Genomic DNA, 15,035 nt, shown 5'->3' with positions numbered 1-15,035 from the left:
TGTTTTTGTTTCTGACATGTTCAATACATTGACTAATAAGGTGAGTAAAGCCACACTTGTTTAATCTGGTAGAAGTCCTTCACCTTGTAAGGATACATCTGCTCTTAGGTTTGTTTTGAGAATCTTTTCAAAGCACGTCTGAGTTCACTGGAGGACAGCCTAAAGCCCTCTCTACATGTCTTCATTAAACATGATCCAAACTCAATATTTCAGACTTCCAGGAAATACTAAAAAGGAGAATTTGATAACCAAAGCCAAAGTGAAGCCGCAGACTCCTTATTAAAAGTGATGTGATATCCAAAACAGGGCTATCCTCTACAGAGCGGCGGCAAATTAAACAGCTGCTCGTCTCCATTTTGTGACATCAAACACTCGCTTGCTTTCTCTTTGGAAGAATATTTAAAAACGTCTTAAGCTACTGCAGCTGTCTTCACTAATTAAGTTCTCCTCCTCTGATTGAAACTCGGTGATACGGTGTTCAGTGAGGATAACATATCTTCATGAATATGTCTTACTCGCTATTGCTGATGAAGTCCAAGATGTCCTGTTCCAACTTCAGGAGCATGATTCGATCCCTGGAGAAATGAAACATGGAAGACATATTGGGTCATGAGAAACATTTCAAGATAGTGATATATTTGTACTACTTAGCTGATATTGATAATAAGACCTCTAAAGGCCTGGTAACAACAGAAAGTAGCACAGTAAAATCAGACGTTTTTGATTATTCATACGAAGTTAAGGACTTTTTTTCCGTGAGTAAAACCACTCATCAAAGCTTTGAAATGATGTGACCTCAAAACATGAACTCCTGAGAGACTCCAGATGTCAGATTTGGGTGTAAACGTTGAGCGTACCTGGGGTTTCCCTTCAGCGTGTTGACCAGGAACTCATGGAGATCTATGCCAGTGGAGTCTGTGTAGTCTTGACTGGAATCTAACCAAGGAAAAACAAATCAATGACGTAAGCTTTAAGCAAGGCAATGCATCGGAAAGATTACAACTTCCTGATTTCATTTCTCCTGTGCACAATCAAGACACTATCCCTGATACATCTGTCATTTCAGAATCTATTTATACACAGAATATATTTCATATTTACATGAATAATTAGGGAACTTGAAATGTTCCAGCCCGTTAACTCCCCAAATTAATGATGAATACTTAATCAACGGCCCGTTTTGAATAATGATCTCCAATTTAATCAGCCTGTCATTCAACTATCTGTGTGAGAAACTTCACTGAGGGTGACATTGCTAAGCTCGGTGCTATTTGCCGCTTGTTATAGGTGTGACCAATGTGATGAAAGACGGACAAAAAAGCCTTGGCAGCATGTATCAGCAGCAGAGAGAGAGAGCGCTGCCAGCTGAACCATTTCAGATATGAGAAAAGTGGTCCGATAATGAAATTGAAACCAGGAAAAAAATCCATGTTCCTGTGCACAAACAAAGGATGGGACCCATAGGTGGGAGTCAGGGGGAAATGGAGGCCGTTTCTCCCTGATGGGTGTCTGGTTTCTATAATTGGACGCTGCCTCATCAGTGGTGTTGCTCCACAGAGGGAAGCAGACACCTTTATTCGCCCGTGGGAATCCGGATAATTGCTTAACACCTTGAGCTTGTCGCAATTAACTGAATCACGCCAATTATCGGCCCATAATGAGATATCATTTAAAAACGGAGAAGTGCTTTTTGACAAACTGGCTGTGCCGGAGGGGAAATAAAAGAAGAAGAAGTTCAGGACTGGCTGTTCCTCGTGACACAGTCGAAGATATAATTATCAGAAAGGCTGTAATTTGTCTGGGTGGCATGCATTGTGTGATAAGTATAATTAAAGCAAAGCAGCTCAATAGTTTGCCTTCAGTGACATCATGCCACCAACATATTATCTAAGCTATGATTTCATTTTTGTTCATGTGCTCCTGCAAAGTTTGGTATGTATAGATTACATTTTTGGGATAGGAAAAGCACATGCATTTCAAGCTCTGGGGTTTGGGAGTAAGCAATGTTTATAAATGAGGCCCCAGGTGTTGATGATGTAAAGAAAGCGGAGGTGTTAACGGAAAGCTCCTGTGACTGCAAATCTGTTCGCCAAGGTTTCCACCAAGGACATCAATATGTTAAAATATGTATGAATAAGAAAAGGTGAAAATGTGCGTTTGAAATAAAGTCTAATTTACAAAAAACTGAAGAAAAATCGATATGAAACGAGCACTTAACGAGGGGGTTTAATTGCATTTCTCACCTCTCGACAGCATTTTTCTCTGCGTTTTCTCAGGTTTTTCCACCTTATCGCAGCTGTCCTCTTTCTCAGCTTGGTCCTGTGAGGCTCGGTCTTCCTTTTCAAAGGGCTGCAGGAGAAATTCATCCTGAAAAAAAGAAATACAGATTGAAAAACTGATTGATTCAGATGTGAGAGTGTGAAGCAGATCTGGCTGATGTCTTATTAAATGCTGGATTGCGTGTGTGCAGTAATGTCAGCGTTTTACAAGAGCTTAAAATACTTAATGTGATCCGAGTCCGAAGACCAGACGTAGGACATCATTTAAAAAAGGAGGTGTTAAGTACGAGGCATTTACAAATCTCTACGATGTAGGTTAATTAGAGAATAGCTCGGGCAAAGGAGGTCCCCGTAAGACATCTAATAAACTCTCCTTGCTGGTACTAATGCGCTGGTGTCGATACATTCCTTATGATAACGGCACTAAATCCATCAGATTAGCTTGTTTTAATTAAACCACATGAATTTGAACCCAGAATTAAACCAACGCAGCACATTTCATTCTTTAAAATTGGACTGAGTGAGCTGTAATCTGCCTCCAACTGTAACAATTCTTAAAATTGACCGTACTGAATAGATGTTTTGAAGAGATCTATTAAAAACTGCCTTGATTCACCCCAGTCGTGCTCCTTCTTACCACACACACACACACACACAGCCACACACACACGAATATCTGATTTGCTTTTCAGGCAATTCTACAAAAGGCTGAAAGGAAAGCTGAAAAGAGGAGAGGGTTTGCCAGCGCACTGTAAGTGGATTAAACACAACTCTGGGGAAGCTAACATCAGAGTGTGTGTGTGTGTGTGTGTGTGTGTGTGTGTGTGTGTGTGTGTGTGTGTGTGTGTGTGTGTGTGTGAGAAATGGATGAATGAAGGAGTGAGAGAAGGGGTGACCTAGTGGCGGGAGAGAGGCTCATAACCAAAAAAGGTCACGAGTTTGATCCTTGTAACAGCTGCGAGGCAAGATAATGAGACGCAGCGTTTGCTGAATATATGTGAAAATGTAATATGCTAATGAGCAACGTGACTGACTAATTGCCTGAGCGAGACCGGGAGAAAGCGAAAATGAGTCTTGGATGGCGTGTCGTGGAAGTGACAGGGAGTGTGTGTGTGTGTGTTCGTAAAAAAAGAGGGTTTTTTTCTGGCATGAAGCGCTGATGTTTGCTACTTAAAGCCACCGCCGGCGTCATGCAAGCCGCCCGGTTGATGTGCAGCTGTTGCAAGCCGCCTCATTTGTTTCCTGACATCCATTTACCTCGAGATAAAGGAAAAGCAGCGGGGAAATGACGGTCCCCTGAATATGTAATGAACGTGCTGTCAGTCTAAAACAAAAAGTGCATCCTGTATTCAGAAGCCCTCGACTATCGGCCATTGATTGGAATTGACAGCCACAAGGCGTACAATGCGTGTCGCTTTTCCAGGAGGCAGTGATGGTTTGGACAGCCCATAAATCCATACAGCTCTTTGTCATCGCCCATAATCTTACATTAGACACAATAACGTAAAAGGGGGAATGTTTTAGATTTGATAATCAAGAGGTCTGAATGGGAACCGTTGATCCTGCAGCTGAACGTGTACTCCACTTATGTTTCCGCTCTCCTTTTATTGCTTTCCCTCTCGCCCCTCCAGGTTCCTCCGCAGTCCCAATAACAGTAGTGGGGGAAATATCAGGAGTATTCAATTAGAGCGCTCCACAGCTCTCTGTAGCTGACGTGTGGAAATTGTAATTTCCCCGACATGATTGATGGCAGTAATACAGGACGTCGTGTGAGTGCAGACGATGCGAGACTGTTGTGGGAATAACACCGCCCTCTGGTTATGGAGCTCGCTGCTGACTGGCTGAAACCGCCTGGAAAACAAACTCACCTGTGTGTGAGCTGTGTGTGAGCTGTGTGTGAGTGGCATGTAATGGAGAAAAGGTCGATCAAAAGGTAGGGGAGGTTTCGCCCTGAGATACGCCGTAAAAAAAAGAACAGATGATTTAGCAAACTGGCACGCTGTTGTTCTCTACTTTCCCTTTGATGATGTGATGTTTTCATCAAGCGGCCACAGGCAGGTGTTTAATCAAAGCTGTCGGACGAAGCTAATCAAGCATCATAGGTCTACCTGCTCTGATGTAATGAGCTTAAAAAGGAGAACTGATCCCTGGTCAGCACCTCAGCGTATGCATGTGGGCTTGTAGATTAATGAATGGGGCTGATTGAGGGGTTTCATGAGATGACTGGGATGAACTTTACTCCACATGAACAGAATTTGGTTCGTTTAAATGCATGCTCTCCATTACTGGATGTTACAACCTATGAACTAGCTGCAGCTGCAACAAGCGACTGTTAGCATAGCAAATCATGGCTAGAGTAGCTGGAGCTAAACACTCTGGCTGCTCTGTGTTGATTCATACGAAGACCATCAGAATATTTCACCATGGAACAAAGAAAACCTGCATCCCTTATGTGAAAACACTCAGAGGTTGTTACCTGAGGTTCTGCTGAAGGCTCAGGGCTAGGGCAAGGAAAGGACTCTTCACACACTGCCAGGCTCCGCACCAGCTTTAGCCTGGTGTTGGACTAAGGGGAAGGGGGTTTGCAGGTAGGTGGGCACAGTTAAAAAACCATGCACACACACACACACAGATCTGCATCAATATCATCACAGTGACAAGCCAGAGAAAACAGAAACAGCCAGCGAGCACAATCGATTACTGCAAGCAAATCGTACAGTTGCTATATTTCACATTTTAGCTGACAACTCTTTTCCCCGAGTGATGACTGTAGACCACACTCTCTCAGATAAGTGGATCAAAACAACCGTAAATAAGGAAATAGAGTAAGCATTTTCACATAATGTGTTTTTTATCCCGGGGTAATATCAACAGCGATGCAGCAAGCACAATGTCCATTTCAAACGGTTTGTATATCCAGGCAGAATTCACACAATAGCCTGCACTCTCATTCATGTAATGGCATCTCAACACTGATCTCATTTTAAACAACTGGAGCAATGTGTACATGACAACTGGCTTTACAGGAAACACGGGTACAACTTCCAGCTTCATCCAGGCAAACAACGCAATCCAAGTACACAGGGCGGAGCATCATTTTTTACAACATGCAGGTGGAGCGTACCGTACCTTAGAGTATTTCACAGGCTGTCCACAGGTAAGGGAGGGGTGTCGGGGGAGAAAAGTGCACAGGAAGAGAAATCAAACACACCACAGAAGCTTGGTGGAGGTGGGACAGAGGATTGTTACTTTAAGGAAGTGGAGAGGTTTGAATTAAATATGACTGGCCTACATATTGTGCGTACGAAGCTCTCCAAAACAATTCATAGCAAGACCACAAAAATCCTTTAATGCCGTAGTTTTTTAAACATTTGTCTGTGAATTGAAACTAAAATGCACAGCATGACATATCAGGAATTAATTAATTGTGCAGAGCATATGCTACCAAAGTGGCTGCACTGTGAGGCCCCTTTCTCTCACACACACACACCAGAGAAAACAAAAGCCAGACATGTGACCGCAACGATTCGGGTCAGTTTTGATGCGTTTGCTCGCAGCTCCATTTAACTGTCATGTGAATCAGACCTAGGCGCTGGAGGTGAGACGCAGAGAGAGAGAGACTGACTGGCCAACAGTGTGTGAGACAGCTTCACGCACCGGTGAGTGTGTGTGTGTTTGTACGAATAAACAGAAGGTCTCTCAGTAGCAGGCGTGGAGGAAGAGGGAGGGGGGAGGTTAGACCTGGCAGGAGCCATTTCAGGCAAAATTGTAACAGAGCCCAGCTTCCTAATCCCAACATGCTTCCCCACACACACACACACACACACACAGTTGTCCTTCCCACCTGTCCTCTAAAATCAAAAGGACAACCCCTCCCCTCCCTCATTGAGCCGAGGGCCAAATATCACCTATGAAAAATTGAAATGGACCGCCGTTCGCCCATCCGTTCGCTGCCTGTGACCCTTTTTCTATATCAGGTAATGTGGATGGGGAGAAAGGGGGAGGAAGGGAGCGATTTGGGACTGTGCGCCGCACCGCTACACCGGCTAATTGAGCGGCGAGGGGCCGGTGGGGACCGAACAATGCCGGCAGGAGATAAAGGACCGGGAAAAAGGGCTGAAGTCAGCAGAAGTAGGGCGGCCACCTGTCCTGCTCAGAGGACGACGGAGAGCTGGAGGCAGATGGCGGCAATGTCACACGGTTTCTCCCCCTCCTCCCTTCTTTCTCTGTAGGAATGCTTTTCCACCTCCCCCGTCTTCTTACCCCAAGTATACTCTATTTTCCCTCCACGATGAACATGCGTTTAACCGCCGCCCTTACACAGAATGACAAAATTAGCTTTGGAAAATGACAAGCGGAAAGGTCAGCCGCTTCAGCAGATCCTGCGACCAGCGAGTAATTATGTCAGGGTGAGTTTTAGGGAGAAAGAGGAAGGATACGGCGACTTTTGGAGAGGTCAAAGACAAAACATTAGTGGAAGCAAAGTCAACTCAAGGTGAGCAGTTAAAGGAGAGGGTAAAAAGAGCAGCTGGCTTGGAGAAAAGTCAAACGATTCAACCGTTTCAAATGTATTCTTGTTCAAATGTTAGGAAAATAAGTAGCGCCTTGGTAGCTCAGTCTGAAGAGTCCAATCAGTCCAATACAACTGAAGAAAGCATTTAAATGTCATGTCAATCTTAGGTTTAAATGTAGAAATTGTGCGCATGGTGGCTGTTAAGAATATAGCACATTACATTTCCCAATATCTTCTCGAGTGAGTTGCCTAAAGGAATGGTTTGTCATTTTATTAAATACATTTGATAAGGAATAGTCCAACATTAAGTTCGGTGTTTCCCCGTCTAAATCTTCCCTTCATGTTTTCCACCCTTTATCCATCAACACCCTGTTTTTCCTGCACTTTCACAACCCCTCAACCATCCCTCCCCCCTTCGTCTCCCCCCTGCAGCTTCACACATGCTGGTGTCATTCTGTTCCTCAGGGTAACGTAGACACAGGAAGTTGCTAGATAAACCAGGATTTGAGCTCCAGATTATCTGCCTGCCTGCTTCCCACCACGAGGCCAGATTGGCCTGAATCCTATTTTAGAGCCGCTGCCAAAAGATACAATCATTTCCTTCCCTGACCAGAGATCATATTCCTAATTTTGAGCACAAACTACAACACCAGTTTCACTTTAAAGCCAATTTACAAGTGCATACTCTGCACACAAAATAGAGACCTTATTAATTAGCCGTTTATTAGGAAGGGATCCTCAATCAATCCCCAGTAGATCCCATGCTTTAGTGTCTCCTATGGAGGATACAAGAGCTTCACTGGTTCCCTCTGTGCTGTGGCAAGACCCGCATTATTATTTCGGTGCACACGACACTTTTCAGAAATAGTTTTTCTTGCCGAAGCAGCCGGGAAAATCATCTTGAATGCCGCAGGTGACAGGAGATCCCCAGGGCAGCTGGTGTTTGACGTTGACTGCTAACTGAATTTTTCATGGAAATGAGCAAAGAAGAAAAGTGAATCTCGCCGGCTACGGACGCTTCTAACCTCTCTGATTTTACCACTATGTGACGGGTTGAGAAAGGGATGAATGTCCGGGTTTATAGGTCACCTATTATGCAAAATCCACTTTTTCATGTCTTTTATACATAAGCATGTGTCCCCTCTGTGTGAAGAGACTCTGAAAGATTCTCTCTCTTTTTGTCCAGATCCATTTATATAAAAACCTGTCTGAAAATGAGCTGATCAGATTTTGGCCACTTTATGATGTCATAACGATGTTTTGTCTTGTGTAACCATTAGCCAATCACAACCAAGGTAACCTCCCCCACCCCCTTATCACCTGAATCTCCTCCTAGAGCACCATTGGGTTATTTTTAACCAAATGTCTCTCAGAGGGGCGTGGGGAGGGGCTCCTTATTTTCATCTAAAGTAACAGACAGAGAATCAGCACTTTGGAAACAGGGCTGAAACAGAGGGGATTCTGGGATGCTTCAATGATCTGTTTGGTGTTTCAGCCAATCAGAGACATGTTCTGTATATATCTGAGACCTGTGATATATTGATGAGAAACAGTGTAATAGGTGACCTTTAAATCACATATATTCAGTACTGATCAGTGAGAGAGAGAGGGGTGTAACGGAGGGTTTCTTTACCTGGGCGTCCCTCGTATTGTTGCTGCCTGGTTCCTCTCTGCTGCTCTGGCTCGGGTCCGCCACCTCGGAGTTGCCGTCGTTTTCTTTTGGAGACGGCACCTCTTCGGCCGCCTCGGAAACCTTCATCGTTTCAGTGTCAACTGTGTCGGACATTCTCATTGCAAAGTCTTACTGGGAGATGCTGGCGAATACAGAGAACCTGAAAGAGATGGAAATGTCCGTGAGGGCTGTTTTTTTTTTCTTTGGAGAGTTGGCTAAAAGTAAGAATGAGACGCTGCAGAGGTAATCTTTTATTAAAAAGGCATGGAATAACAGGAACATATAAATAAAATATACCACAAAGTTCAAGTAGTTCATGTATTTATTCGATGGATGTACTCAGGCAGCTCTTCAAAATGTGTTATTGGAGTGAAAAAAGCCATTAATCTCAGATTTTTATCTTCAAATGCACCATTTCTACCTTAAATACTCACATATAGCTGTTGATATTTGCGGTGCCCCCACAAATAGAATCAAATTATGTGGGAAACACTGTACTATATATATATAAAAAGCATATGAAGAAGTCATTGTATTTAAACCAAAACAATAAAACAAGTTTTCACTAGTCAGAGACATTTATTATTTCAGAAAACACCACAAGGCAACACCTAAATCATTTAGTAAATTCAGAACTTTCAAAAGACATGAGGTAGAGATCAATGCATGAGCAGCTTTCTGAAAATAAACACCAAAGGGTGAAAGCACTGAGGAATCTGGTCCGATAGTGTTGCAGGCCTCCAGTATTGTCCCCCTCCTTCTCTCTACACTGTGTAATAGAAACAGTTCATCATCATTACTCTGAAATATGAACTCGTGCAAAAAATAGGACGCCGTGCATTAATCGATAAAAGCAATAACACAGGCCTACGTTATTAAAAAATAATCAGAATTTCAATACAGAGAGTACAAATGAGGTGTATTACTGTGAGCTCCATCCAATCACAAATGCTAAATAAACTAGGTATCCATAAACAAATAAATAAAAACGTACCCGTTCACACTGCATCATCTCCACGGTGCGGTCCGCTTCGTTGTTTGAGGAGACTTTACTAATGACTGTTTATTTAGAAAGCAGCTGTAATCATAACAGTGATTTGCCGCATGTGTACGGAAGATAATTTCCCACGAAAACGCCGTACAAACGTTTATATAGCTGACATCTTTAGAGTTGTTGCAGAAACACACGTGTAAATAATGTCATAACTGACGGATCTGTGTATAAATGGTTTCCAGATGTTATTCATGTCGCTACTTACACCTGTGTTTCACGTCTCAAACTCAAATGTTTCGCTGTGAGAAAGAGGCGGGGCGCTGCTCTGTATTCATCAATCTTTCCTCTCTGTCTCGCAGCTCTGCAGCTGTTCAGACTCACACAATGGACGTGATTGGAGAAGACACAGCAGGAGGACACTTTGGTCCTGAGAGATCCAACAGCTTCACATTACAGCGTCTGTCTCCACTCGGCACCGAAAAACAATAAACCTTTGACACCCTTGTTTGGAAGTGTTTGAAGGACACATGGAGGGTCAAGTATCCATCGCGTGAGACTGGAGCCACCAATTGGTACAAAATGTGTAAAGATATATGGATATGATGGGGCTTCTAAAGGGGCTGCCAGTGCAGCGAAAACACTCGTATAACAGATAAAAGGTTTTATTTAATATTAAAGAATGTTATGAGTATTAAAAAATGTATTTACTATCAGTAAAAATGTTGAATATTCTTGATAATTTCAAACTATAACAAGGTAAACAATAAAATTGTGTTATATTTGATAAGTGCAGCAAATGCGATGTTTTTAAATTGAGTGTTTGTCTGCTATCACCACTAAGCAGTACAGAAAAACCTAATCAAGACAGTCTATAGTCGTGAAAATGCAGATTACATTACACATTAGACTCATATGTGGTTTGATTTTAATGACTTATTCAAACATTCTGCACAAAACATGAAGATTTTCCCATTGGTACAATCTTAAATTTGTTAAAAATACAATTTCCAAATAAAAGATCTGCTTATCTTGGAGCATTATCTGCTTTGCACCTATGGTCCTTTGCATGAAACAACTGTGTAATGCCACGACCTCCCTATGTTGAAGTCATAGTGTGAGTTCATCCTGCTGATACGCCCTAATTATGCAGTCCGACCCCATGCAGGGAAAACACACACAAAGACACACACATATGCACGAGAAGGGAGGGCAGACATCTGGTACATGAGAGCTATGATTAATAGGTTAATTAGAAACGGGCGCATCAAATTCACTTTGCACATCAAAACTGGATTCACACACAACAGCAGCTACTCGAGTGTGTGTGTGTGTGTGTCCTTGCCAATCAGCGGGGCCTCAACCTATTTGCCCGCTAGTGATCAGAGCCATTTTCCTATCTGATCGCAGAGAGCCGGCTGAGATTGTTTATCTCCGTCCCAAAAGAGCTGAGACAGCGAGTGTGAGTCGCACCATGTGATTCCTCCATGTCAGAGTAATTGACTTCTAGTGAGGTCCTCTCTGCTCTCCTGAGCTTATCTGCCAGGCAAATGTAGCGCTAACCCAATGCTGCGTGAGGCTAGGAGGTTAGCTCGAACGTAGCGGGGCACTGGAGAGTCAGATGTTGAATTTCAATGACCCGTCAAAAAGGTTTCACAAAAGCGGCGGCGGCTACTGCTTTACATTATTTTTACATTCTGCAAGAAAACAGCTTAATTCTCCAGAGTGCTGCGCTGCGCCTTTGAATATTTAGTGTCTGTCTCTGACATTTTGATGAGTGAAGTCTCTTGAGTCGCTCTGTTGAAGATTTGCAATATTGGACAGATATTTTTCAAGAGCCGGGCTTGTGATGGATAGCTATTTTGCCCCTCGCCGAATCACTCATTCTTCCAAACACATTTTATCATGGGACTGGAGTGTTGGACTAAATTTGGCTCCAGACTTTGATGCATTTGAGTTTCCCCCCCCGTCTCATCTCTCATGGCGGAGGTAATTGCACCGTGTGCCTCTTTAGAATCCCTGATGTTTCCCCTGCATAAGTAATACAGATCATCATTTGATCCTTAGTGTTACATTAAGGAAACGTCTGGGAATTTAGGGACGAGCAAATTGGTCTCTTATGAGCGAAGACTGAAAGGGAACATCACTTTATTTTCCATATACATATTGTAATGTCATATTTTGGATTATTCACTCAATGTAATGATAGGTATTTGCTTTTAAGGGAAATGTCTAACAAATCAAATGCATTGCAGAATACCTGAATTTATTTTTCTTTCTCCAGTTATTACAAATATAGTTAATCACAGGTGAATTTACTACCTACATTTGTTGAGTTTAAAATGGTTAATCCATTCAGACTTTCAAAGTGCATGTATTAGGGAAAGCACCAGCTATCATTGTGTTTTTAAAAAGTTAAAAAATCTAGTCTAAGGCTAATTGGAGATTTAGAAGGACCCTCATATCTTTATCCCTAGGACGTGAATTTGGGAAAAGGCAAATGTCTATTTATGTGCACTTATATATAGAAAGTAAAGTGTTCCTATATCTTACTCTGAGCAATGCAAAGGTTGATGGTGTCGTTGAACAAGTGTGTACTAATTACGTCATCTGGTTACACCCTGTTCTTCTGCAGTGGTTTAATTGCACCCCAGTGGAGAATTAGCTCTAGAAGCTGTGTAATTAAACCAACCAACGTCTCATATCCGACAAGAAATGCTCTGATATCTGGTTGTAAACTTGACTTAAAATCCCTTAATAACATGCATCACATTCCCTGACTGACTGTTTATTTGAACAGATCTAAGGAGGATACGTACTTGTTGTGTAGATGCTTGTATGTGTAATTAAACGTCTTATATTCGTAAAAAACATGCACATGTGTGGAATTTTGTTTGCCCTGGTGTTAAGCAGCACATTATTACTCTCCCTGAAGATTTGTTTACCTACTTTTGATACATGCTCTGATAGAATAACATGCACATTTTACTGATGCCTCTCAGAATTTGGTTGTAAACTTGACTTGTATGACTTTAAATCCCGTAAAAACATGCATCACAGTCCCTGACTAAGTATTTATTTGACATAAAGATACGTACTTGTTGCGTAGATGCTTGTGGCGAAGGAGGACGAGGCTGGTGAAGTCGATGAGGCTGAGCCTACCGATGCCATCGAGACTTCTTTGCCCATTTCTGCTTCAGCTGCTCTGAACAGCAACCGGGGCCTCCGACACCCTCATGACCCCTGCTGACCTGCAACAAGAGAGGCATAGGGGTTAGGGGTGAAAGGTCAGGGCACGTGGACTGACAGTAATCGAGATGTCAGCAACTCTGGAAAATATTTGTGCATCGGAGCAAAAAAAAAGTTTTTAAAAAGTGTGTGTATTTCTGGGTCTGTGCGTGCCAATGCGCCATAAATAATAGATGAGCAAAGAGATGGGAGTGCGGCGGAGGCAACAGGAGAAGGCACCCCTGCCAACCTCCTAAAAAAAAACAAGTATTAGGAATTCAGAGAGCAGCGGGGGAAGAGAGCAAATCTCAGCATGAAAATCCTCTGCCATTTAGTCGCACATACATTTTCAAACCGTGTAGCGTACAAGGTCTTCTTCGTCCCAGCCAATGCCTTTCTGGATCAAATTCAGGGTGACACTGGGCAGACATCTGAATACGCCAACAACAGCAAAGCTCCATAATATTCACATCATTAAAAAATGTATGTGTGTATGTTCCAGCTTTCTCTTTAACTTTCCTGATAAATGGCTGCTTTACTCAGACATGTTAGTCCTGTACATTATGGAAATGTGACTGTTTGAAGACTTTATTGGATGTAGTTGCCAAATATCAGATTAGAGCTGCAGAATAATTTAGTCAATTCATCAATTAGTTGATCAAATGTTAGAAAAAAAGTGAAAAATTATCATAATCTCCCAAGGTGACATCTTTAAAATGTCCAAAACCCAACGATAACCAGTTTAAAATTCCATTAATGTTGGAAATGACTCCATTAATCAATGAATCAGTTATGTGTTGCAGCTCTACACTACATTATGACGCTTTGTATTCCCTTAACTCAACATAAATGAGTTCTCTATCTGTGTTTTAATTTTATATATGCACGACATCAAGTCAAATTCCTCACCTACCTGGTGATAAACCTGATTCTGATATATAACGGCACCTTCTTCTAGCCTCTCATTGTCCCCCTCCCTCCCCTCCCTCCTCCTCCTCTCGGCCTCAGTGAGCGGGCGAGGTGCCACGCTGACTCTGGCACCCCGCGGTGCCAAGGCCCGGCTGCTGCTCCCAACATGGCCGCGCTGAGACCCCCATGCCAGCCAAAAAGGTCAAGTGGAAACCCGGCTCACTTTATAATCTTCCTCCTCCTGATACCTCATGGCGGCAGACTGAACCGATGATCGTCGTACCGGGAAACAGTCGCCATTTGGTGCATTGCTTTTGTTCCAACAGCCCATAAAAGCACACATACTGTATATTTAATTAGTGATATCACCAGAACCTCTTTATATCTAACCAATCTGAGACTTAGCAAATTTGTGGGGAAAACGTCCCCTTCAGTCTGCAGCATTTCTCCCTGGCGTTGACAGGTGTGAGGCCCAAGGCAGGACCCATTCATCAATGTTGATGTCATTATTATAATGACTCACATCTGGAGAGAACACAACCTGGGACATTCAGTTTGCATGCAGCCAGTCATTTATTACCATCTCTACCATCGCCTATATATTCCCCCAGTCTTATCTTTACCCTTCTGCTCTTCTTTCCCCCCTCTTATCTCAGTTCTAAATGCAGCTCTTACAGGGTTATTCGGTTGTGACAGCAGGAGTATCATTTTGCTGCTGGGGCTCTACGCTTTGCCCTTCTCAGTTGTTCCAATTCAAGCCGCTGCGAATAAAGGTGCCGGCTAAAAAGTCTGAAACGGGAAAAAAATAATCATGATCCTTCTCTGTAATCGGTGTTGCTCCTGCAGCGAACACACAAGCACACACGCAGAGTGTAAAAGTTGCTCTGTCGGCCATAGGCGCTCCAGGTTTTATGAGCAGAGCTGCTGAGCGGGCTTCAGGACTTCACACTGAGCCTGTGTGTGTGAGTGTGTGTGTGTGTGTGCAATATGGTGGAGACAGCGTTATGAATGCTAATTGCGCAAACAATGCACAGCACAACCAGGAAAAAAAACTCATTTTGACAAGAAAAAAAAAAGGGAATATCACAGTTTGATTGGTGCTCAGCAGCTTCTAACACACCTTAGCACTGCAAAACACGCACATACACACAGACGCGCAGCAGTGAACTTGATGAGACGCTCCGCCTGCCTCCAGTTTTGTGCTGTGGCTGACAGGGAGTGGTTCATTGGTATTACAGTCGCCGCAGAGCGCAGCAACCTTAAAGAGAATCCCTCAGGCATCGTTCAGTGTCACAACGCCTCCGATCGCATATCAGCAACCTCACACTCACACAGATGCATCAAATCTACACAAATGCATAAGAAAATTGCAGATATGACCAATTAGTCCGACTGGAATCCAGGGAATAATTGTCACAAACAATAAAAACCAATACAATTTGA

General features: G+C 43.0%; 1 protein-coding gene across 9 annotated transcripts in view; it reads right to left on the bottom strand.

Moving 5' to 3' along the window:
* The window catches only part of LOC117499041 (R3H domain-containing protein 1-like), a 41,845-nt gene that overhangs the window by 21,384 nt on the left and 5,426 nt on the right, over positions 1-15,035 (bottom strand). For 7 of the 9 annotated variants that reach the window (XR_004557650.1, XR_004557649.1, XM_034151276.1 and 4 more), the window contains exons 2-8: positions 12,554-12,706; positions 8,426-8,624; positions 5,409-5,426; positions 4,756-4,845; positions 2,244-2,367; positions 858-936; positions 516-575 (exon numbers count right to left, since the gene is read on the bottom strand). Coding sequence is in view for 7 of the 9 variants with exons in the window: in XM_034151276.1 (XP_034007167.1) it covers positions 516-575; positions 858-936; positions 2,244-2,367; positions 4,756-4,845; positions 5,409-5,426; positions 8,426-8,584 (530 nt within the window). In the remaining 2 variants the exon portion in view is untranslated. The remainder of the gene's footprint in view (positions 1-515; positions 576-857; positions 937-2,243; positions 2,368-4,755; positions 4,846-5,408; positions 5,427-8,425; positions 8,625-12,553; positions 12,707-15,035) is intronic. The other 2 variants (XM_034151279.1, XM_034151280.1) reach the window with 2 other exon arrangements.

Source organism: Trematomus bernacchii, unplaced genomic scaffold, assembly GCF_902827165.1.
Source record: "Trematomus bernacchii unplaced genomic scaffold, fTreBer1.1, whole genome shotgun sequence".
NCBI classification, from domain to species: Eukaryota; Metazoa; Chordata; class Actinopteri; order Perciformes; family Nototheniidae; genus Trematomus; species Trematomus bernacchii.
This window is presented reverse-complemented; position numbering and strand designations above follow the sequence as displayed.